This window comes from Malurus melanocephalus, unplaced genomic scaffold (assembly GCF_030028575.1).
Source record: "Malurus melanocephalus ecotype Western Australia unplaced genomic scaffold, MMel_1.1 scaffold_49, whole genome shotgun sequence".
Lineage (NCBI taxonomy): Eukaryota > Metazoa > Chordata > Aves > Passeriformes > Maluridae > Malurus > Malurus melanocephalus.
In genome coordinates this window covers 2,186,517-2,211,477 of record NW_026623281.1, presented here as the reverse complement: position 1 = coordinate 2,211,477, position 24,961 = coordinate 2,186,517, and the positions used below count along the sequence as shown (strand labels likewise).

Below are 24,961 nucleotides of genomic sequence, written 5' to 3'. Positions count from 1 at the left end.
GTATGCCTGAAATATATAYATGGAATACATATGCCTGCTTCAAGGACAAGGTACTCAGATCTCATCATCATTTTACTATTACATAACAAWGCATAAAGTAACTATGTAAATATTGCCAAATGAAGTTTTTGTTGCTGTTCTAAAGCTAAATATTTAGGTCATCAGTAAGAATTAGTCGGGTTTTATTCATGCTGCTGAATTGCTATGATGCAAAAAATGAATGCTAGGCATTTTCAACTAATTTAAAATGCAGCTTTTGCTTTCAAAATGGCTTTCTTTTGGAAATTTACTGAAACAGAACTTCAAAGAAGTAAAATTACCCTATTTTACAAATGGARAATCTTCAGAATTTTTCATTCATGATGGCAAGAAGAAAAATGACTAACTTGTCAAGTTCTATTCTGGATTGGTTTTGTTTTAATTATGATGACAATTTCAGAAGTCTCTGCCAGCCCCTCTGTTACAAGTCTGTCTTGTGACATACAAATCTTCTGCATACAGATTCTCAGCAGCTAGAAGTCAGTGGCTGACAAGTCTGAGTGCTTTAATGTACAGCCTAGACAGACGTTTCACTTTGCCATTTTTAAACTTATTTTTATATTCACATTCTGAACACAGTTGTTCCCATTTCTTTATTAGCCCAGTGTAAATGCCACCACATTCTCAAATCTGATTCTAGCAGTTGCTGTTTTTCATTTGTAACTGCCCTCCTTCCCATAACTACCAGATTAAATAAAAAAAAAAGTTTTTAGGTGCAAGTTGGTATGTATACATTTTATAAATAAAGCAGCTTGGGCTTGTATTTTCAGACCTCAGCATCCATTCATTCAAAGAAACTACACGGAATTATAACAGTTTTACAGTAATTTAGAGTGGTGGAATCATAGAGCTTTCAGATCTCTGATTGCATGAAATACCACATTCTTTTAGTTCTGGCTCTCTAAGGTTATTTACTCAGAAGTGAAACTTAGGAGTAACTTTTAAATTATTACTATAATTTAAAACAAATATACAGATTAAAGATAATCCACCCACATTTTGCGCTGAAGTCACCAAAGACATTATAAGAAGCAGTACTGCTTTCAAAAAGCTGGATGCATGTGGAAGAAACTAAATATGTAAATGCTTCAAGATYTGATGAAAAGTAAGTTACTTTGCTTTGAAATAAAATACAAAAGTAATTTTTTCAGTATATTTAAACTCAGATGGCCACAAAAACTTTCAAAATCCATGCTTTCCACACTTACCCTACTCTTCACCATCATTTTCTCTAGCTCCTTGCTGATCTCAGTAAATGTTGGTCTTTTATCAGGTTCTTGCTTCCAACAGCGCAACATGAGGTTGTACCTGGGACCCATAAAAGGATGAAAAAACCCAAAATTGTTAGAAATGGGCCATGCTTCTGCTCTAATGATTTACAGTACTGAAGCTGACTGTGGCACGAAGACCATCCACAAGTACATCAATCTCTGTTGTGAGTTCTGTTAAATGCTCCCTTGAATTAATAACTGACATTCACAACAATGGCCTTTTATGTTCAAGTCTTTATGAGTTTAAATGATGATGCACTTGATGATGATGCACTTGGTTGTCCTTGAAGGACTGTAGTCTAAGGTTTTTTTCTTTGTTTTCACTTCCTCAAGCGACTACCTAATGTAGGGCAGCATGCCAGGTTTCTAATTCACTTTGTTTGTATATGACACTGAAGAAATTTATGTATCAACCTGAAAAACACCGCTATTACACCACAAAATAGAATTTTGTTCATTTTTTCAAATTCTTATGTTTCTGTAAATTTTTCTTCAAAGTGAAGCCTAGCCTAACACTCTACAAACTAATGTTCCTTTGATTACTTCTATTGTTTTTTTTTATTCTGTCTTTAACTGACTCCTACAGCATAGAGTRTGGAAAGGAAAGGGAACAAAATTAGGGTTTTATAGTTGAGTGACTCTCAGACAGACACGGACCAAATTCTGTCTGGAAATGTAACTCCAACCTGTGCCATTCATGATTTTTGTCTAGCTCAGATGTTCTCAGCACGGAGTGATCTGTCCACATAAATGCTCTAAAAGTGGAAATAGCGCTATGAGAACCACAGGAGGCTTTTGAAAAGCACTGCATTCTATGCCTTCATCCACRATCTCTCTCTTACTTGACTTGGGTATAGGAGAGAATGCAGTTTAAAGAAAAATGGTCCTAAAATGGGCTTTCATAGGCTGTTAAAAATAGGCTTTCATAGGCTGTTCTGTTTCTGAGTAAAACAGAAAAAAATGCAAAACAAGTCAGAAATCCATGATTTAGCTTTAAAAAAATATCCCAAAAGCTCAGATATGGTCAGCTTGTCAGCTTGCCTAAATTAATAATTATCAATGATATAACATGTTTGAGGAATGACTATTCCCCACTGAAATGAAACACAAAAAAAAAGTACTATTACATGTTTCTTAGATGGTATTTGCCAATCATCATTGTAAACGTCTATACTTTCCTAAATTTGGAAATACTTAATGTTTTCTCTGTACATAAAAAAAAAAAAGGATTTATTATTTATACTGTATTTKCTCAGCCCAGATGTGGCCAAAGCATCCTTCCAACTGACAATCAGTCAAAAGAGTGGTCACAGTGATTAAAGCCWGGGAACTTTCAAAAAACCATGACCATGATCAAATTTGCAGGCTGAACATAAAATCATGCCTCATCTCCAAATGCAATGGGAGATCTCAGGCAGAAGACATTTCACATTGAGAGTGTTTTAATAAATCAGCCAACAAATTATGAACTGTCTCCAAAGCCACAGGCTTATCAAGTCACAGAAAATTTTTATCTTCTAGGGTGTAAATTTGTGGGCCAAGCTATCATTTTTCCKCTGTAAAGTTGTGACAACTAATAAATGACTGTGGATGGAATATCTGCCTCATTTGCAGAAAAGTACTCAGACATTTTCTTGAATATTTCAGCTACCACTGTGTTTTATGGAATTTTCCTCCTTCCCCCACACTCAAAAGTTTCRAATGCACAAACTCTTAGTTGTTTGACAAGCATGTTATTCAACACCCTACAAACAGTTTGGATATAGCTGCAGGCATTCTGTGGGCATTTTTTCCCCCTCGCTTTCCTGTTTACCAGTTTCATGACATTCTTTAAAGCCCTACATATTCTGACTGTATCTATTTTGACTGTATATATGACAGATTTACGAGGTATTTAAACCCTTTTTCTTAAGTGCATTTATTAAAATGTTTTATGTTTTATGAATCTAATCCGATCAAGAGTTACTTACATTTCTTCACTGCAGTTTTCTGGCCTCTCCATTCTATAGCCTGTTTTTAGGAGGTTGAAGAGCCTTTCAGGAGCAATACCTGGGTAAGGATTGCCACCCAAAGTAACAATCTCCCACAGCAGAACTCCAAATGACCATCTGAAAAAGACAAAATGTGGTTTTATTTAGAGTGGCAGGTTTCGGGAGTTTAGTGTAGCATTTACAGCAGATCTCCTTCCTGGATTTTCAGAACCCAGAAGTCAAGGCACCTCAAGCCAGAGAGACTGTCCAGATGCAAGTAGGGACATCCTTGTTCCTTAATACAGCTCATTGAAAAGGTTAGCAACCAAGACAGCAGAGAAAACAGATACCCMTCTTTWATTCACTGGCAAAARTCAACAATATCCTGGGAAGGYCCATATTCTCTAAATGGCAGAAAGAGAAAGTCCTTCCTCTGCTGGCCCGGCCCAAAGATTTGTTCCTCTTCTGCATGGCATTCCTGCACCAGTCTAAYCTCCCTGATTAGCCCTTGTATTCAGAAACAACTTTATTTACACAGTTACCACAGAACTGTCTCGACTGTGAGACAACACCGTGTGTTTATTTCAATCGTAAGTAACACCTTTGATTTCAGCTGGTCTGTTGAGCCATTTCAGTGATTCAGGACTTAATTTTCTTCTTAGAGGTGATGAAAGAAGAGGAAAGAATTTCCTCTGGAAACACCAAATGCCTAAAATGAAGTCTGACACAGAACAGAAGGAACTATTTTCTGAAATAAAGAAATAGTTAAAAATAGAATTTTTTAAGCCTAGCTTACTGCTAAACAAAAAGACCTTGCGCAATGGGTTAGAAATATTTAGATAAATTAGTCCATTTCTGGAGAACAAACAAGGAAAAAAAAGGCAAAAAATGTTTTTCTTTTCTTAGTGAAAGGCTTTTTAAGACACAATGAAGCTACAAATCACTCTGAATCTGCTCAACTGACAGTTGACAAAATCTGCATGTTCAAAAGGAAGGAAACCAGCCAGYACTGGGGCTGCTCAATGGGATGCATCTGGAAGCAAAATTACATACAGTTTATGAAAAATGCTAGCTTTGGGAAGTTCCTCTGTAAACTCCATTTTTAAGAAATTTTTAGGAAGTGTTAGACACCTACTGCCAAACCAAACAGCCGTGTCTAATTCCCCATGAAAATTCCATCTCAAAATGTTAGCCAAATACCTCACCTCCTGCCTGACTCCATCCCACCTGTGCTTCTCACATTTTAAAGTACAATACTAACTCCAAAAGTACCACAATAAAACTTCCAAAATGGTCAGAGAAGTCACAGTGACTCTCACATGGTCCCAAGTGGTATGCTGCCATTCTTCTCCCTAATGCCATTCACTGAATTAATTTTTAATCACTCTGCACACTCTTGAAAGCTTATTAATATTTATAGCATTTTCATATACTTTATTARTATTTCTCCTCTTACCCTTTTTGAAGCCAATCATGCTCTGCCATCAGGTTATAATTCTGTCCATGATTAAATCAAATAAACTTTGGAGCATGGCAGGTTTTATTTTTAAAATCCACCTCTGCTTAAGAGGAATTTTACAGAATATGGGAGGAGGGATCAGATGAACAATTTCTTAATTAAAGTTTTTAGTAAGTRAACATATTAGAATAGAATGCTGTAGAATGGCGCAGTACTTTCAGATTCTTACACAAATTAAGTACTATGGGAGGAGAAATGAAAGATTAAAAATTTCCCACTGTGTTATGTTTACTGCTGAATAAAAATATGATCACAAAAAGCCAGGAAAGAAAAGTATGTGAAGATACTAGGTTAGTTTTCCACTGATGTCATCGACCTCTGAAGCAGAAATGGGGTTTTGTGCATGCTGGCAAGTGGTACTGCTATTAAGCTCTGCTAACCACTAACTATACAGAWCAGTTTGAGAAGGAAGAGGGTGGAACACAGAAACAGAGAATATCAGAAAAAWGAGCAAACTGGAATGGTTGTTGTATAACATGTTCACCTAAAATGTGACTGCATCACCATAAACAATAARGAATATCCATTAAATAATACTTTCAGTGACTGCAATTATCTAAAGTATCAATCAATTCTGCAAAAGGAGTGCTTCATTGCTCARTCTGCTGCTCTGAAATGCCATGGTGGAACCTGGTGCTGGAGAGGATTGGTGCTGCAGAGGTGTGTKTGTGTGGGTTCTGCTCTGCAGGAACCTGCTCAGTTTGAGCCCCAGCACATTGTGCTGCCCAGGGCTCTGAGCTGCCTTGATGCCAGCTGGGCAATCTCTGCATGCTGTTGGATCCCAAGGACAGGAAACAGACTCCTGGGATAACTAAATAGCAGCCCATCAGAGAAACAAAATGGGAGGAATGCTGTTGGATCCAGATGATCAATCAGCAATCAAACTAAAGGCAGTTACATGACAATACAATCTGTTTTGGCCCCAAACCATAGTGGCAAAACTGTTTTCAAGAAAATGAAGAAATTAAAAACACTCTAAGTTTTTAAGGAATTTAAACGATTCTCTGGGAAAATTAACTTTGGAGAAGCAAGTCAGCACAATAGGTGCCCTGAAGAGGATAAATCAGAAACACCTGTAAGCTGACCTAAGTAAAAGTGACATTCTCTCAAGAATTATTCCTATTTTTTTCTTGTCTTACTCCAATGGAAACAAAGCAAAGGAAAATATTTTGGAAATTCATTTTGTAAGGAATTTCCAGGGCATGCAAAATATTGTATTTCACGAAAACTGCTCTCATCYGAAGAGAGAAGAGTAAAAAGTAAATGGTAGTAATTTCAGAAGTACAAATCAAAATATGCTTATTTCAACATACTGCTATTATCAAAGTGTTTTTCTCCTCAGAGTGCAGTGCCACTCAAAYTGGTGCTTTACTCCATTTGAGTGTAACAAAAACATTACTTTAGTCAGAGGCTCTCTTTCCAGACAATCTTAGAAGGCATCAGGATGCTACCTAGCAGAAAATCAGGCCTAAGTGCTGCTGCTTTTACAGTCCTTTAGAGGTTTTTCTCCTAAATAAATAATCCTTAGTTTTATTCTATGCCTGGTGACCAGCCACAAGCATCATTCACCCAGACAGAAAGCAATGAAAGTATCTGATCCTGAATTCAAAATGTCTGCAGACACTCTTGCCTRGCTCCATGCTTGTCAGACATGGGGATAGCTTTGCTGTGGTTGCTCTGCCACCTCTTCATCACAGCTGGAGATTGCAGTATATGCATCTTCAGGGGCTCTGTTTCCCAATCATGGAAATAAGCTTTTGTCCTGGCACTGAAACTGGAMTGAGCTGACTGGCATTAAATTTCGTTTGAGTTCTGCCATTGATTTCAATAGGAGAGAAGTCAGGCATTAAATTCTCCTTCCTTTCTTCCACTCCACCCCTCACCTGCCACTCTGGGTTACAGACAAGTGATGAACAGAACTGAGGAGCTCAGGTATGACCATCAGCTGTAGCAGACTCTAGTAACTTGCATCTATATATTCAAAGTCAATCATGTCACACAGATCCAATCCCTGCTGATTCAACAGGAATTATGTACATAAATACCTCTGATATACTTTTATCCAGACCTAATTCAACGGACAAAAAATTTAGGTATCACTTCCAGTTGATGGGGCCTTCCAGACTTCCTTCACATTTCTTTGCAAGAGTAACAGCTTTGGCCCCTATACACCTTGCTGTGCTTCCTCCCCCAGCTCTGTAAACAAGTACACAAACCAGAAAGTATTCAAGAATTTTCACTTACACATCACTTTGTGTTGTGTAGATATGGTCAAATAGAGACTCTATGGCCATCCATTTCACAGGGATCCGACCCTAGGAGGTAAGAAAMGCAGTAATGCAATTACTGGACAGAAAATTAAGTTTCCAAGTGAGAAAACAAGTTATTTCTCTCCAAAATGGTAAAACATAATCTATGCATACTACAGCACTTTCCAATGGACTTAATGATTTGGCATTTCGTAAGAAAAATAGTGAGGAGAATAATTTTAGAGCTTTTAAAATCACTCGTTCATGTCTTTTCACACACTTCAGCAACCTAATTATGTGCAATAAGCTGGTGTGGCTTTTTGCCACTTTTGGTCATCAGTTTAAGTCAGGGAAACTCAACTCTTCTGTTAACAAAGAACTCTGAAAGTGTGGCAATGCAAAAATGATGGGGAATGATGACTGAAGAGCAAGAGCAATCTCATTCAGACCAGGGATGATGCAAAACTGAAGCACGTAAATGTTACAGACACCTTTGTTTYCAGAACTGAACCTGGACAGTCATGTTTGGTTACTACTTTCTAAATGGAATCTACAAGTTTCTGCTTTTCACTGGCAGAAACTCACTGAGAAAATCTGAGAAATCCACCCCAAATATCCATGAAAMTCTAGGTTTGCAAAATTTCCACGCTGTTTCATAACCTTCATATAATTCAGAAGCCTTACTTCTCATTCTCAAGAAATTCATATATATCTATGCAAAAACTATTTCAGTAGGATTTGAAACTTCTTCCTTCTCAAATTTTTCTTTTCCCTGTTTCTCCATCCAAGCAGACAGATGCTTGTTAGGCTCTCAATAAAACTAGTGATGAGTGTCTCAGAAGTAAAGAGCAAATATCCAATCAGTACATCATGCACCACCAAATGAAACTRAAGTGCTGAACTGCCTTTATGTAAATGCATTAATCTAAAAACACATCCATCAGAARATAGCTAAATGAACATGGCAGTACCCTTTTACATAAGATCGTGTCTTCAGAAAATTGTTTTTTTTTTCTTCACAACTTGTTTTGACTTATGAAACATTCACACAAACTGGCCTTTAAAAACAGGGGAAGCTAAACTAAAAATTCACAGTGTTTATGGAAATCTTCTCATAAAATTTTACATGCAAAAGAATTCTGCTGGCAACTCTTTCATATCAAGCCATAGAGGGAACTAAACCATCAGTGCTCATTTTCATTAAGATTTAGCATCTTTCATACATTTACAAGTGTTTGTGAGAGGGCTTTGCTTCAGGCCTTYTGCATAGAAGAGATCATTCCTGAAATTAGGACCTTGATATAAATCTTCTATACTTTTTTCAGCTCCTTGGTATTTTTAGTTTATGTTTTTAATTATAAATAGGAGAAGAGAAAGAAAAAAGATGGGTTTTTTTGTTTGCATTTTCATGCAGTTTGATAAGGAACTGGAAAAATAAGGAGTGGAATGAGAGGACTGGATAAATGAATTGGACTGGGTAAAACAGGAGAGGAAGAGGTAATAGTTACTTAAATATAATACATGTTTTACATATATATATTTCTATCCCACTGATTAAACTCATAATTTTGCTTCATTGTCCTTTTTATTTCCTTGAAATAATTATCTGAAGTTAATAAAAATAGCTATTATCCTTTTCATCCATGCTCAAGTCCCACAGTATAAATTCATTTTCTTTTTTAGCCAATAATTTCCATACTGCTTTTAACATGCACCGTACCTTGCTCCTCTTTACATACGAATCTTCTTCATACACGTCACGGGAGAGGCCAAAATCAGAAATCTTCATTTTGCGCCCTTCTGCCACCAGGACGTTCCTGGCTGCTAAATCACGATGCACGAGCTTTGGAAGGAAACGAGAGGAATGTTCATGTTCCTTGTGAGGGAACTGCTCCATGTCTGTCACACACTGACCACACTGCCCTGCCCTACCTTCATCTCTGCCAGGTACTGCATCCCTCGGGAAATCTGCCACGCAAACGAGATCAGGTCTCCCATGGTYAAGGCTCTCTCATCAGGGTTATCCAAATAACTGGAATTTCTGTTGCCATCACTGCCCACGTAGCTCGGGCCTACTTTTCGACTTTCCCTGAGGAAACTGCGCAAGGAGCCGTATTTGGCGTATTCCACAATTAAATACAGYGGGCCTGAAATAAACAAACACGCAGGTCAGTGAACAATTCATAGATAACTGTTCTGAGCTTTTTCAAAAAAATTCTCTTCTAATCTGCACATTGTTTGGAACAGTCAGAGGCTCCAGACACCTCTGCCCTTTATGTAAAAAGCCCTGAGTCAGCTATGAAATAAGAATATTTTTAGCTTACATCCTCTAAAAGTGAATGGAGTTTCTGGCTAAATCAAAGCAGAATGCTGGCTCTTGACTATATTCCCTCATCTAGATAATCTGAGACCAAAAAACAGACAACCTTCTTACAAATTGGTTCTGTGAAACAGCCYAACTTACAGAAACTTTAAAATAAAAATAATCTTCCTGAGCTTGTGATACTGAGCTCAAACCACCTRCTAATTCCAGCATTGTGTTTAAGTGCCTTTTGAGAGCACTTAGAAACATTCTGGCATTACAACCCATTAACTTCTCCTCCCCATTACCCACATGAATAATACCTACTCAGTGCTGTAAYGCTAAATACATTTGTCTGCTGTATAGAAGCCCTCCTACCTCATACACTAATGAATTAACTTGATATTTATTAAAAGCCTGTGACTCAGAAACGTTTCACTTCCTTTGGGATGAAAAAATACATTGTACTGAAAAGAAAAAAAAAAAATAACCCGCCCCACTGGTTCATTACCTTACTGARAGTCAGAGATGACTCACTTCTGAATTACATTCCCTGTCTACAACTAAAAGTGACAATTGCAACAGAGCTGGGTGGGCAAAGAAGGCAGGCCTTTGCCTGAGGTTGCAGAATATATACTGTCATTTTTAGACTGCACAACTGCAGATGCAAAAGGAAGAGAACATTGTCGTGCCACTTCATTTAAAATAAGCAATTCCTATGCACAACAAAATTTGCTCCACTGGCAATTTATAATACATGTGTCTGCRGACTTTTCCCCTTGAAATACACCTGTCGGTGACTGTGCCTTTTGGAAACCATTTTGTAACTCATGACAGTGGAGAAAATCTGAGCATCAACCTAACTATCCAGCTATATTTGTTTGTATATGTCTTTAGTAGCCTTTTTATATTGTTTTAGTATAAATAACAGCAACAATCATTAAAAAYTCAAACTTGAAATAAAGACCATATTTGAAAACACTGATTATTAACATAGTATAAAAATATATATTGATTGGAAGAGAATTCTTAGGAGACTTGTTAATTTAAAATAGTTTCAGAATCAAAATGTGCATTGAAGAACACCACAGGAAGAATGCTTAGTGACACTGAATTAGTATTTCCCTTCCTTTCAAATACAGTTTTTTATATATCCTTCTTTCTTCAGCCAACAGCAGCTTTAAAAGGTAGTCAGCAATTATTAAGCAGTGGTCCAGAAATCCATCAACAAACTGCTTTTTGTTTCCTTTCTTGATRGTTTCATCTTACCAACAAGCTTTCAATATTTACCATCTTGACTGCAGGCTCCATAAAGTTTGATGACGTGAGGATGGTTGACTTGTTTCAAAAGGTTGAACTCTGACAGGAGATCTCGCAGCTCACTCTGAGAAGCGTTTTCTGCAGAAAGTGACCAAACACACAATTTTGGTTAGGAAAGCATCACTCAAGAGTGCTCTATGTACCAACTGAAGTATGAGATCTACCATCTCTTGTGGAGTTACAAAGAGGTTGGAGAACTCCACAGGAGAGAAATTTTCCCATCTCCAGTGTCCCAGAGTCATTCAAATCACAGCCAAGTGAACTGCTGCAGCTCTGGTTTGGCAGTAGCCTGCTCCAAGCATTGCTCTGCCCTGATTCAAGTGACTGCAGAACCGTGAGGCCAGGCAAGAATCAGGACCAGAATCTGCAATGTCTTACRGATGCCATGAAATTATTACAGACCTTTTTTGTTGTTCTAAAGTGACTTCTTAGGGTGGAATCAGTGCAATAAAAAAGAGTTTCAGAACTTTTATTCTGATTAATAAAATSATGATTCAGATGAAAGCCAAGATCTCATGTTGATCAAACAGAAAAGATTCATTCCTTCTCCTCAATATGTTTTCCAACAGAGTAAAAATCCACTAATCTACTGGTTTACTCATATAGCATACATCCAGATTTAGAGTTCAAAAGCTAAATGTACAGTTCAGACGAGGAGGAATGGAGACACGTATGCAGACTTCACTGATGTCAATGTGAATCCTGTGGCAACCTAAGGCCCCTAGAGGCCTTCTTAGCCTTGCAAGTGTTTTGGTTTTTGCAGAATTCTGCAGACTGACAAGCTTCCTCTTTGAGTGCACTAGGGCTTGAAGGAGATCCCCAGTCATAAAGACAACATAGGTCAAAGATAACCCTTCTYCTTCCTCATCCTTAATCTCTCTGACACACAGAACAGGCCGGGATAGTTCCTCCAGTGTCATTACAGGGCATTGACAAGGATGTGTTCATCCTGGTTTGCTCTTTGGAACTGGACTGTATGTTTTTTTCATAAAGGCTGTGAGCACCAAAGGATTTATTTGCCTATTCATGTGTGACTGTTTTGCCCTAGTTATAAAAATTGCTATTCTGTTCTACTACATGTTTGAATCAAAACTRTATGTTTGTATCTGCCATATATTATCTTGTAGTCTGAATCTCCATGCAGAGCAGAGAACCTTCTACCTCAGGGAGCACAGTATCAGTTGGTCTCTCACTACTGGTAAAGACTACAAAAAACATAYTTATGTAAAACAAAAATTAAGAACATCAGCTATGAGAAACGTCCCACTTTTGTAGTTCTGGAGCTGAGTGATGTGAACAAACAGAATGGAACAAAGTTTCCCATGTACCAGGCCTGTTTGTCTGCTGGAAAAACTAACTTCAAATGGAGACGTTTAGCTCTAAATCTTTACACCCCATGTTTTAACAAATTGTGAATAATTTGTGTTTACCTATTGGTTGGTGCTTTCCTTTTCAATTTTATTGTAATGCGGACATTCATATCAGGCAGGAGGTCAAATTTAATTCATATGAGAAAAGTGGTAATTATAAAAAATTATCCACCTGTTCCTTTAAACYTCCATCCACAGCTCCAAATCTATTTTGGCTCAGCTAATTGCTCCCTGTTCTCTCCCCAGTATATAATGCCAAGCTGTCAMAGTAGGGAAGAGTCCTACCCTGGTCTGTCCTTAACCAGATTGTGCCCATCCACACAGCCCAGGCAGCAGATATTTGTTATGCAGTAAGAGGCTTCCCCATTAACATAACACCACAGCCTTTTAAAGATCAGTGTAAAAGAAAATAACTGTCCTTTGTACTTCCTGGCAGCATTGCAAGGCCACTGAAAGCTAATGCACTGCTCCTTATGCTTCAATTGTCATCTGTGAGCAGTGAAGTCAAGCCTATAATAGCACATAAATATTTGCAGAATGACACATGTCCTCCACAGTCAAATTGGAAAAGGGAATTTCAGGTAACTATCTTCAGATTAATTTACATTACAGAGGGATTCATTAGAGCCTGAARTATTACTGTAAATGTCAGATCAGTTTATTAAAGTAAGGTGCTCGAAATAAAGTTTTACTCCCTCGCATTGTCAATTCTRTCAATTCTTTCTTTCACAATAGCTAGGAAAAACTAAATGTTAAACTACCTGCAAGTAAAAGCAACCTTTTTACCACTGTGCCTTGGAATATGAACTCAGTCACATGTTTATGAAAAAGTGCTAGAAAAGGCAGTGTCACTRCATGCACAAATAAGATTAAATAGTGACTATTGTATTGACAATGATGCAGTACAGGTCATTACTCGAGTATTACAAATACTAGTTAATTAATCTTCACCTCTGGAAAGTATTAGTTCCTCCATATGACCTATTCTGCAATGAAGGCAAGGACTGCATAATGCATTTATTTCTTAGGTAAAGTGGTGGTATATGTAGCATCATTCCTCTCAAGGAGCAGCAAATGTGGTTTGAATATAACAGAAATGATAAGAAGAAGCATAACGTTTTCCTATAATGACATGCTTTAACTTATAAGCAGCAGTGAATGGTTCAGTGCAAGGCTTCATCATCTCAACATTATCTGGGCATTCTTTGTTTCCCTCAGGTTAAAAATCTTAGGGAAAACTGAAGACAGCAGGAGAAAGCACTGGGTTATTCAAGCCATTCTGACAGAGCTCCTGGTGATTGAAAAGCAGATCAGGARGTATAAAAGTAGATGTAATTCTCAATCAGAGAAGTGACTTAATAGGTCTGTTCTGTCTCTCCACAAGACTATGACATGATTTATTTAAAAAGCTTTGTCCAAGAAAACTGGATGGAGGAAAAAAAAGTCAGAAAGCTTTAACAAACCCTTGCAATATTTCCATCAAACAAAATTAAACACATTTGCTGTGTTAAGACACAGGCTCCTTGCACATCATGATTTAGAATYACTTACTTGGCTCAATGTGATGCTAGCTCCTAAACATATCAGAATGCTGGAAGAAACAGAGGCTGTGACACTGCTGGGTTTTTAGCTGACCTTCTGCTTTCACACTAGCCCCTCTCTCTTAAAATCCATGCTTACCAAAAATGGTTCACAAATAATTTCCAGATAGGAATGTACCTTTTAACATTTTCACTGCCACAGTGGTATAGCCAGCTCTTCCCTTAAGTCGGAATGCTGTCGCCTTGACGACCTTTCCGAATTCTCCTTCTCCAAGAGTCTTGCCCAGAACTAGGTTCTTCCGAGGGAATTCCCACTTTGGATCTTCCTGCAGGAGAGAAAACAAACCCTGTAAGATGAAGCAAGGAAAGGAGTGGCTATTCCTTGGGAAAAGCTGCAGTATTTTGTTGTTCTTTTGATCAGTATCAGTGAATTCCTACAGAAGCTTCTGGGTATTGAGGTATTTCACAAGTGTATTTTTCATTACCCGAAAACATCTTTGAAACAGTCTGTACATGTAGTCTGTGGATAATGGACTATATTTACAGGTCTGGGAAATAGGGTACAAATGAAAAATRAAGTGATAAAGAACATTACAGGATAAATGCTTGCTTTCAGAGTAACTATGAATATGTGACTTTGATGGAGAAGTAAATCAGTTTACTCACAGAATCAGGCTTTCCCTTAAGAATTCATCAGAGATAATCACCATCCTGTTATGAAATTAGTGCTAATAAGTCTTAAGGTTGCAAAATGATGACAGATGTACAAACCAGACAAGAAACTAAAGCTATCAGAGCACAAGGTCTGACAAGACCTCAATATCTAATGTGCAAATAGATTTGATGTTGCCATATAAAATGGCAGTGTTTCTCTACCACACTGGCTCATGAAAACACCCCATTTGAAAGGAATCCTGGTTCGTGTGTGATCCAATGCAGGAAAAAACAAAGTAGAAGCTATGACAGTATGACTGCACAGAAATCCAAACCAATTATAATCTGTATATCAGAAATCAAGAAGAGATCTCAGCAGGCATTTTTTTTTTGTTATATTTTAAACTTAGCCTTGTTGTAGTACTTTGGAGCATCAGAGAGACTAAAAACCTGCTGATCATTAGTACTTGACAATGTTRTAAGTAAAAAAGTAAAAGGACTGTCAACTGCAGTTACATTAGTAAAAATCATTGGGTGAAATTAGACCTAAAATGTTACAATCTATTAAAGCATAACAAAAATGGAAGAACATACTGGTCTTATAGGGCAAATTAAAATGTTTATCCAGTTACTCATGAAGTATCTTCAGTGCATGTGATGTTCAGTGCTGTTCTTTGAAGTTAACGGGTATTTCCATTAACAAATTGCATTTCTGTAACATCGCCCTCACGCACAAACAAGGCTGACATCACCACAGAGCATGCACAATGACATCAGGCTTACTGGTATTTTGAAGGTGTCCACAGACACCTGGTTCTCCATGGAATCCAGGGAAGGCCGGCGCACGTTGTTGGCAGAGTAGCTGATGGGGTAGGACTGCGCCGGGCGCCGGAACGTCATTTCCGCRGAGGCGATGGGCGGCTTGGGAGCGTTCTTGTGGTAATGGTGGATGCAGTAGCAAGAAATCAGCACGGAGAAGATCAAGGACACCACCACTGCCGCTGTGATCACCGTCCTGCACACCCCGTCACACAGTTGCTCTGCGGATAAAAGAGCTGCTTTGAACTTTTCTTGTGGKTCACTTCTGATTTGGCAGGGTGTATAACCCACACAGGTATGACAGAGATAGAACTCAAAATAATTTAAAAACCTAATGAAAAGCTTAATAGCTATTATTCAATGTAATTTAAGAAGTTGCAAATATGTCCATGGCACCCACCACTTGTTTGTATTTTGGATACCAGCAGGTAACTGTTGGTCTAAGTGTAAAGGAAAGGACGGCAAGCTCAACCCCATGTTCCTCATCTTTGTAGACASTGGCTGCTTCTCACACTCCTCTTTAAGCCCCAGCCTAAGATTTTACTTTAGAAACTACGTTACTTTAAATCTGTGTGTCCCCAAGACAACATCCCTGGGGGGGGGGTCACTTGCCAACAAACTTGTGAGATCCAAAATACTGTCCTTTGCATTGCTGTATCTAAAGTCAGGATTATCTGATTTCAGATACATAATTAAATTATCTACGTCTGCACACTGTACTTCAGAAATAAGYGAAATGGCACATTACCTTTCTAGAATAGAAAAAAAAGATTAATGAAAGGAAAAAAGAGCAAGAAGCCTCATGTTTCCCTTTTTCCCTATGCCTACTGAAAATTTACTTTGTATTATAAATAATTCAATTTTAAAGATGCAAACTATTTCATGCTCTATTTATTATTACCCATAATAAAAACACTTTAAAATATCCATTATCTGTTTCACACAACTGCACAAAGCTTTTCTGTTTAAACAAAGGTCAGTGAAAAAAAGGAATGCACTCCTCCTCCATATACCATGGATACTGGTTACCTCTGACATTTTGAAAATAAGATTTTTTGAAAATGATCAGGAAGCTGGAATTACTTGAAAGTAGTAGAAATCATTATTCTAATTCTCCTAGTTGCCTCTGCAAATATCAGGTAAGTCTCACTGAAATGCAAATGCTGCTGGAAATCAAAGGATGACCAACTTGTTTGTCATGTAGTAATGAATAAGGAAGAATCCTTAGTCAAGGCTATAATTAACTGATTCTGGAAATTTTCAGGCTCCACAGTAGATGTCAAGGTGCCGGTTCTTAACGAGTTTTGTATTAGCAGATACTGCTTATTARCACAACCCCAAGTGCAGGCTGTTGTACATAAACATGGTAAATACAAACAGAGAATAAGATGATGATGAGAACAGCAGGTAGACTTACCTTTGATATCATCTTTCTCACAGTAACAGTTCTGTCTTGGGAAGCAGTAACAAATCCCATGTCCTGACTTAATTCCAAGATTTCCAATGCCCTTCCCGTGGCCACCAATAATGTTTCCACCTAATCAAATAYAGACACAAGCTAAGATTCTTAAATGTAGCTTAAGGGAAAAGAAAAGGCTCAGTTTTCYGTGAGTTTACCCCCAAAATCAATCTGAAATTTGACCAGGGAGCACAGTGCAGTGATAGTGACAGGGACTCCCGAGAGTAATGGAAGACTCCTAAATTCTGAAATTTCTGATTTCCKGAAATAGGGGGACCTTGCACTGTTTAAACATCAGCCCTCATTAGCAGTTATTGAGGTTTGTTCCTGTTTCTGATGCCAATTCCGTGTTACCTTGGAAAAGTTAGCCTGCTGTTCTAGGTACCATTGTTGTGAAATGGAGATAATGACACGTAACCACCTCTGTAAAATGCCACGGGACAGTCTAGTCAAAGCACTGGGGGTAAATGCCAAGTGTAAGTGATTAAAAAATGAATCTCATTATCTAAAAGTGCATTGCTTAAAATTAGGGAAAAAAGTCCAGAAACTCATACTCTTGATTTCAAGCAGAAGCTCTTCATGCACAGTAACAGTGACTATATTTCCAAGAAAGTATTTTTTTCTGTATATGCTATAAAAAYGGCCACTAATAGTGACATTTTTTTATCTCTAAACTGCCTTTAATCACAAAGAGCATTTTACAGACAGCTCAGCTGGGTAATTTTGGGAAAGACTGTGCTGAGTCACCCTATTTCCCAAGAACTCCTCATTATCATCCCCGACTCTCCCCAGCCAACTTTCTCCATCATGAAGAGGTGATGAAATAAAGTTTCCATTTGCCACAGAAAATGGTATGTATTTATCTRTATCTGCCTCTGCTTGAGGGAAGAGGGAAGCAGGGAGTGAGCCAGTCCTACCTAACCTGTCCTTGAGCAGTTGCTTCCTGCATGAAAGTCTCTTGCCCAGAATGCAATTAGGYTGCCTCTATTTGATAGGCACAGCCACAGCACCAGCTGTTTCAGCTGAGTGCCCTTGAATGTAATATTCATAATGGTACCATGAGAAAGCAATTTTGGGACTCAAGGACAGAGCCATCATGACAAATGAACTACAGAAGTAAGTATTTTCACAACTGTTTGCACTTTCAGAATATCCTTGATCTTAACACATCTTGGCCTTTCTATTTATTGTTTGTCAYTCCCAAAGAAATGTCCCTTGCCAGTAAAAGCTGATGAAATGGTACTCCTGCAGCCCTGAGCTCCCAGAATACACTCATTTTTTTGTCTGCAAGTATACTGCTTTTGGGCACCAGCCCAGGTTCTGAATTGTGTCAAGTCATGTATACAATTACTCAACTCAGGCGTTAAAAGGGCATGCATAACATCCTGAAAACTTGTCTTAYTCGCCTGCTTATTATCTAGTAAGACAATATTTCTTTCAGGCTTCTGTTAAGCAAAACATTTGATGCTGCATATTTTGTACATCACGTTTTAGCATTGCAGCCTCTGGCACAAATATTTCCACTTTAAAAATGACAAATAATTGCAATTATTACTAACAAACAATTCTTTTCAGAGGAYTGGAGAAGCTATTTGCATTTTCTTCAAGCATTTCTACTACTTTAGGGACTGTCTTTATGCACTCTGATGTAATAATTATCTTTGTGATAACACTAATTTACAATACACAAACTATTCTTACATGTAAGAAATACAAAGCAGCCTCTTTAGTAATTCATTTCATAAAGAAACATTAAGTGCCAGCCTGTAAGAAAATGGTAGTTCCTCTAAGACTCCATTCTAAAATCTAAACTTGGAGTATATGTCAGAATCAGAAGAAGCATTCAAGAAATGTCTATGTCTTTATTCATGAATTAGACTGTTGGATAAAAAGATCCATTTAAAAATTTTCACCTCATAAAAGATGGAAATTGGTCAGGAGAATTACATTGTTTTTTCTACCCTTTATATCTTCAGGGTGATTTGTACTGGCAGGTATTCACAGCTGTAAGAGTGGAGTGTGGAAATGCATGCTTAAGTAAAAAAAAAAAAAACAAAACCACAGATGCATTTCAATTCTTCCTTCATAAATTCTGTTCATATGAGTCTCTGTCAGGATTTTCAAATAAGTAAGGCATTGGATCATTCTGATGGCGACCTCTCAAGAAAGAGCAGGTACATTCCCCCAGACGATCCTTTGCAAACACTTGCCATTTTAAATGGCAATTTGTTTCTTCTTACTTATTTAACCAGAAGTTCAAACAGGCACAGCTCCTATCATGCTGTACTGAAGGCAGGAAGTAGGGCATTAACATGCCTAAAATCCACACATCTTCCAACAAGCACCTCCATTGAAAATCACTGCCTGTGAATGAACAGGGAGCAGAATGGGAATTACTGAGTAATTTAGCCAAGAACTTATCCGTCCATCAGTCAGCCAATGTGTGCCACCTGCCTGCCTCAAAAAAGGTGAAGATTAATCCCCATAACCTTAACTCGCTTGTATGATTCAAATGCAAGCGTGACAACGCAGAGATGTTGAATTTGTAAAAGTATCTGCGCTCGGGAAAGTGAAACTTGAGAAGTGATCAGTGGTGACACAGGAGAGCCCATCCTAAAACACTCCCTACTTGTGCAGTCTTGGGGGCACACAGCCGGGTCTCTGCCCTCCACCGCATCACAGATGCCATCCGGACAAGTCTTGATGCTCGGGGTRCACGTGGAATAGTTTGTGGTGATCCCTGTTAGGAGAGAAACAGCTGCACTAAGACCACAAGCAAGGAAAGTTCTCTGCATCTTCTCAGTGCACAGACACTCCAAAGGTTATGGCACCTTCTAAAATGAACATCTATGGCTATAAACACCTGATAAAGTAACAGGCAAGGCAACAGATAGAGTAACTGAAAGAAATGTGTTTTTTGCTATCTTTTCTGCTTTCTGCAGCCCTCTGGTCATGTCACTTGCAGTTACAGAGATATTGCTTGAAAAAGAGCTGGCTGACCACTCTGCAACTGAAGAGCAGCTTTCACAACTGAAGATGGCTCTACACAATTTCACCCACTTGAGTAAGAGAGTTACAAGTGGTCGTAGAAAATGTATGACACTTAGGCAGTTTGGAGGGATCAAGCATCGACACACAGTCATGGTTCTGGAAGAGCTGAGTGCTGACACCTGTCAGATCAGTGCTGCAGATCACAGAGACTCTGCTTTGTGCTCACTGTGCTCCCCTGCTCAGCACCTGCTCCAGTTACACTGCTGCAAGCTCAGCTCACTACCTGGGGTTTTATATACCATGTTCAGCATCACCAGGGACAAGAACAAGATCAACTTTACCTCATTTTCCTTCCTAGTGCTTGCTTCATGAGTATTATGATTATTTTTTTTTAACCCCAGCTTCTGTGTAGTTTGCCAYACCATGTTTTCCAGCCAGAATAAATCAGTTTATATCTATGGAAGTCAAATGCACAACTACAACTAAACAGAAGTTTGACTTCACACAACATATATGTACCTTTTCCACTTCCCTGTCTCCACTGGCATCTTCCTGTTAGCACTCCCAGGCCACCACACTCTTCACACTCAGCACGGTGCTTACTTATAGCACAAGAGTCAGGGCAGTCCTCTTCTTTTTTCAGTACTGTTGGCAAAAGTTCAGGACAAAGGAAATGAACACACAAGCAGGTCTGCTCAACTCAGGAAAACTCTGTTTTTATACATAGGTAGGAAGGAAAGATGAAGAAAGCACTGAAARACTGAAAACTGACAGACCCAATGATCAGTAAACTCATTGTTAAAGAAAAACCCAGGTGTTTCTTTTCTGTGAAATAAATGGCAAGATCGTGAAGGCTTCATACATAACTTTTAATTAGGGGGAAACACCTAGTTCTTGGGCTAAAAAAGTAGTAGCCCAAAGTACACCAGCTAGAAACRTATGTTTTCAGACAGTATGAGCCTTGTACAAAAAGAGAAGTTCACTGCAAGTTTTTGTGTCTCTTTCTTAAACCCATTTCTCTTGGCATAGAAATTCTGATCTGATAGAAGGTAATGGAAACACTTATCAGGTAGAACAGTAATGTTTTGCATAAAATGCAACACAGTTTGCATAGAAATGAGTATATTTTCAGTGAAATCCTCTGTGGCTGTTACAGGATATTTCTAATTTCCTTCCCCTTAAGGGTGGGTTGTCACACTGCCCTTAAGAACTTGAATTCAGCGTGATTGCTACATGAATTTTAAGAAAACTATTAAAAAAGGGGGAAGAAAAATCATTGAAGAAACAGACTTAGGCCAGATAGCTCTTTTTTCATATATATATATACACACACACACACACATATATATATATATATATATATACACACACACACATATACATATAGACTATTTTTCCTCTTCCACGGGAATATGTGAAATACAAAATAAAGGTCACACACACACTGAAGATTCTTCTAAGCCAAAGGTCATCATGAACATTATGAATTGCAACCCTTCTGTGCATTAGCTCTTCAAACAAGTATCTACTATAGGAAGGTCTGAATCAAAGCTCAAAATCCAAACTCTGTGATCCATATCTCGTAGCTCAGACTCACTTTCACTGTTAATGCCATCATTTTACAGACTACCCTGCTAATGCATCACCTCATAGCAGATTACAGATTACCTAATACTCATTAACAGAGAACATTTCTGAGTGGGGTACTTACGAGTCCCTTCCAGCACAACAGTGAGGAGGGTTTTGGTGTGTTTCCTGCTCTGCTTGTCTGTAGCTTGGACAGTGTACTGTATTTCCTTGCACTCAGGTCTGCGCAGCGCAGAGGAATCGTTCACATACAGGCTCCCATATTTGTCTTCCCGCCCTTGCAGGATGCCAACAGGATAGCAGCTGGAGTTGGGGGGCAGCAACTTGTAGGTGATGTTCACACCACGGAATTTCATGCAGTTTTCAATGCAGATCTTTCCTACCTAGGCTCAAACACCAACAGAGAAATCACAGACAGGAACAAAACTCTACACAAAAAATATTTAGCTCTTCTCAGAAATATCTGAAATAAAATGGAGCACACTATACCATACCAAACTCAGCATTTATTTGGCRTTTACAGATTTGTTATTTTCCTACAAATGCAGTATGTAAATGCTTTAAATGTGATTTATTCTCRGGAAAAATGAGAGGTAAAGCATTACTGTTGTCTTCAGACTAGYGCAGAAATGCAAAAAGCCTTGACAMAGAGACTCAGTGGTATTTGGTGCCTACAGCTGATGGTCAGCAGTGTTCAGCTAGAACAAGACCCTGTCATTTGGGAAAGTCTGAGTTCAACCCCTGCTCTGTTCCAGGCTGAGCAGTGAAAAAAAACTTCCATCATCTTTGAGAAATCAAATAGCTCAGCATGAACAAAGTGGAGACTCTCTTCAAATAACATAGAAATTGCTATTACATAATTTTTATAATATTAGTCAAAAAGTTTCTGTCCAGCAGASCTCTCTGAAAGCCTTAAAAGGAATRAGAACCACATTGTTTCCCATTTGCAATTTTAGAACATTTTAATCTAAAAATGAAAACATGTTGGTTTGCCATATTTGAACTTCTACGTGCCAGAGTATCTAGGCTAGAACACTCCTCAGTCTGAAACACRTCATCTAAGAAGCACAGGAATGTAAAGCACAATCTTCTGTCCAGCTCCTATAGGAACTGATCCAAGGCTCACTTTGGTTTTTCCATTTACAAGAGTGGGATTTCAATCAGGCCCAGAGGCACTGGCTTTCTTTGCAGGGAAAACCACAATGTGAAGGSTGGGGTGTTATTGAAGGGAACTTGKTGATGGATTATTTTTAAATGCTGCACTTAAGAAATGTTTTCAAGAAACACCAGTGCTGGTAAAAGCATATCTGTACATCTTGGTTTCAGCATTCTTACTAAAGAATCTTAAAAAAAAAAAGGGGTTTTTTTTTGTACTAAGACCTCTTCCTATGGACTGGGACTWTAATGTCAGAGAGGAAGCCTTTGCAGTTCTAGAAGCGTACTTTGTTATAGGATAATCCCACTTCATCTAACTTACTCCCATTCACATCACTGATGGGTCATTTGGCACCATTCCTGTCAGGTATTTTAGGTGGCAGGATAACACAGAAAGACATTAAAGCCATCAAAAGCAAGRCCATTTCTTTCTGGCCATCTCCTCTCCACAACATGCTGGGACTGGCAGGAAGAAGAGGACAAGATTTCCACTGTTCATAAACTCTGTCTAGACACAAGGTCTAGTCATGTCCCTTCCAGAACCACGTCACCGCAGCTTCGGGGCTGCACTGGAACCGGCAGTGCTTTCAGCTGCTTGGATGGTGCTCCTTGGAGGCAGGAGGAGAACACAGCCACGTTCCACGGCATTAGCCTTGACACAGACTGCACTGAACTGCCTCTTCTACCTACTCTGTCATAACTGCTGCTTCCAGGCACCTTTTTGATCACAGCAACCTCCTTCAGTGGGGATGGAGAAGACCCCATAAACTCAGGGTCCCTGAAGAGCAGATTATCCTTAGAATAGCACACTGGCTTGTTTTGCTTTCTCTGTGTAATCTGAGGAGAAGCTAAAAAGGGACCCCTCAAGAAATTTCTACACGAAACACAGACCTCCTCATTTTGCCTGATTCCACTAAAGAAAGCACAACCTTGTAACTTTGCTCTGCTCCACCAACTCTGGAGTCAGCTCAGCTTTCAGATGCAGCAGAGCACATCCAGGGGTAAAAGGTAAAAGCAGCCACCACTCCCCCTTTCTCTTGAGGGTGAAAAATCCAGTAATCTGGGTAAAGGGTAGTCAGATTTAACACCAACTTACAGGGGAGGACCTTACAAAGGTGCAGTTTGCAAGACTGAATAGTTAACACAGAAATACCATTATTAGAAATAGGAACAGAAAAATCCATCTTTTGAGCTCCAATGTTTAATAAAGTCTGGATAATGATAATGTTCCTCTTCACTGAATTCCAGGGACATTTGGACATATAACCTCTCTAAAAATCTCAGCCAATGTTATTCATCATTTGTCTCAGTAAATGTCAATAGAGCTTTAAGTCCTTTGATAAGTTAAATGCCACTGGGCAAGCCTGCACCGTCAGGCTGTGCTTCTGTTATTCAATTCATTTAGCTGCTCAAATAGACAAATGGCATCAGCCCAGCAGTTAATAATTCCTTCACGCTCCTGTGTTTTCCTTAGGGCAAGAGACAGTTCAGCCTTCATATTGATTTGGCCCAGTACTTTCCCTGACTACTCTGGCACATCAGGGCTAATTATGCAGCCAACTTTAATAATGTGAAGTGCTGGGGACTAAGCTGCTTACACTGACTTGTGCTCCAAGCTGAGCACGCTGTAAATTCAAACCCAGTTTMACAAGTAAGTGGATGACACTTTAACCGACTGAGAACACCACCTCCAGAGCCAGGATGAGTTTTGCACTTCACTGCTCAATAATCAGAACAAAATCTCTTTGTGAATTTGTATTTAGGCAGCACAAAGAAAAAGATCTCTTCCCAGAGACCCGGAGTCCTTGCCAGGAACAGTTTTCCCTGCTACTACTGCCACCCAGTGAAACTGCACAAGTGGTGGGAAATGCCACTGTTTCCAAAGATCCTAAACTTATTTTTGAGATGTTTGACTCTCATGACAACATTCAAAACCAGAACCTTTAGAAGTCAACTGGCTTTTTTTGGTTTTGCACTCTGACACTAACAATCCCACATACTCCCAGATTTTCAAACTAAAGTGTTAAGCAATCTAGGGTATKCATAGATTAATATGGCTGTCCAAGTTTAATGTGGAACTCGTTCATTCATAGTAATGCTATATGCATACACCTACATGTAAAACATGCTCACAGTAAAATGCCCAACTAATTCATTAATCTAAATTCATACACAGCTAACCAGGAAGTGCCCACACKTGTTACAATTACAGTCATGTTGTGACATAGATACAGTTGGGGCATATTTCTAGATGATAAGAGTTACACCATGAGTATTTTAAGAAACTGTGCTATCATTTCTTTCTGAGGGAAATCCACAGGTTTTACCCTATCCCCAGGCAACAGGGGAGGGTAAAGCTTTCACAGTCTGRTGCTACAAAACCCTCAAACCTAACATCAAAAATGATTTTATCTGCACAAAAAGAACGGAGTATTGTCTGAAGTTTCTAACAGACTGTAAATTGAAGAGYTGCAGCCACAAGGCATCACAAAACGTCATAAAGGAGTAGCTTTTTGTAGTGAGGCTGCTACATAAGCACACTTGGTACCTCTCTCTTATTTAGGATATTCAGTGYAGACTATGGACAAAATGTCCCTTGTCAGAGCAGTAGAATTTTTATTGGTCATGTACAGCCTGTTCTGTACTCTGAAGAGCTATCAAGCCACAGTGCATTTCATCAGCTTAAATATAAGAGCATGCAATATATCTAACTTC

At 38.7% G+C, this 24,961-nt stretch overlaps 1 protein-coding gene across 1 annotated transcript in view; it reads right to left on the bottom strand.

The window, feature by feature from the left end:
- RET (ret proto-oncogene) overlaps window positions 1-24,961 on the bottom strand; it is a 74,158-nt gene that overhangs the window by 3,699 nt on the left and 45,498 nt on the right. The window contains exons 7-18 of the mRNA XM_057365159.1: window positions 21,216-21,474; window positions 20,024-20,149; window positions 19,143-19,253; window positions 16,472-16,591; window positions 15,019-15,275; window positions 13,760-13,907; window positions 10,641-10,748; window positions 8,981-9,195; window positions 8,769-8,891; window positions 7,044-7,114; window positions 3,281-3,418; window positions 1,248-1,347 (exon numbers count right to left, since the gene is read on the bottom strand). Of these exons, the coding sequence (XP_057221142.1) occupies window positions 1,248-1,347; window positions 3,281-3,418; window positions 7,044-7,114; window positions 8,769-8,891; window positions 8,981-9,195; window positions 10,641-10,748; window positions 13,760-13,907; window positions 15,019-15,275; window positions 16,472-16,591; window positions 19,143-19,253; window positions 20,024-20,149; window positions 21,216-21,474 (1,776 nt within the window). The remainder of the gene's footprint in view (window positions 1-1,247; window positions 1,348-3,280; window positions 3,419-7,043; window positions 7,115-8,768; window positions 8,892-8,980; window positions 9,196-10,640; window positions 10,749-13,759; window positions 13,908-15,018; window positions 15,276-16,471; window positions 16,592-19,142; window positions 19,254-20,023; window positions 20,150-21,215; window positions 21,475-24,961) is intronic.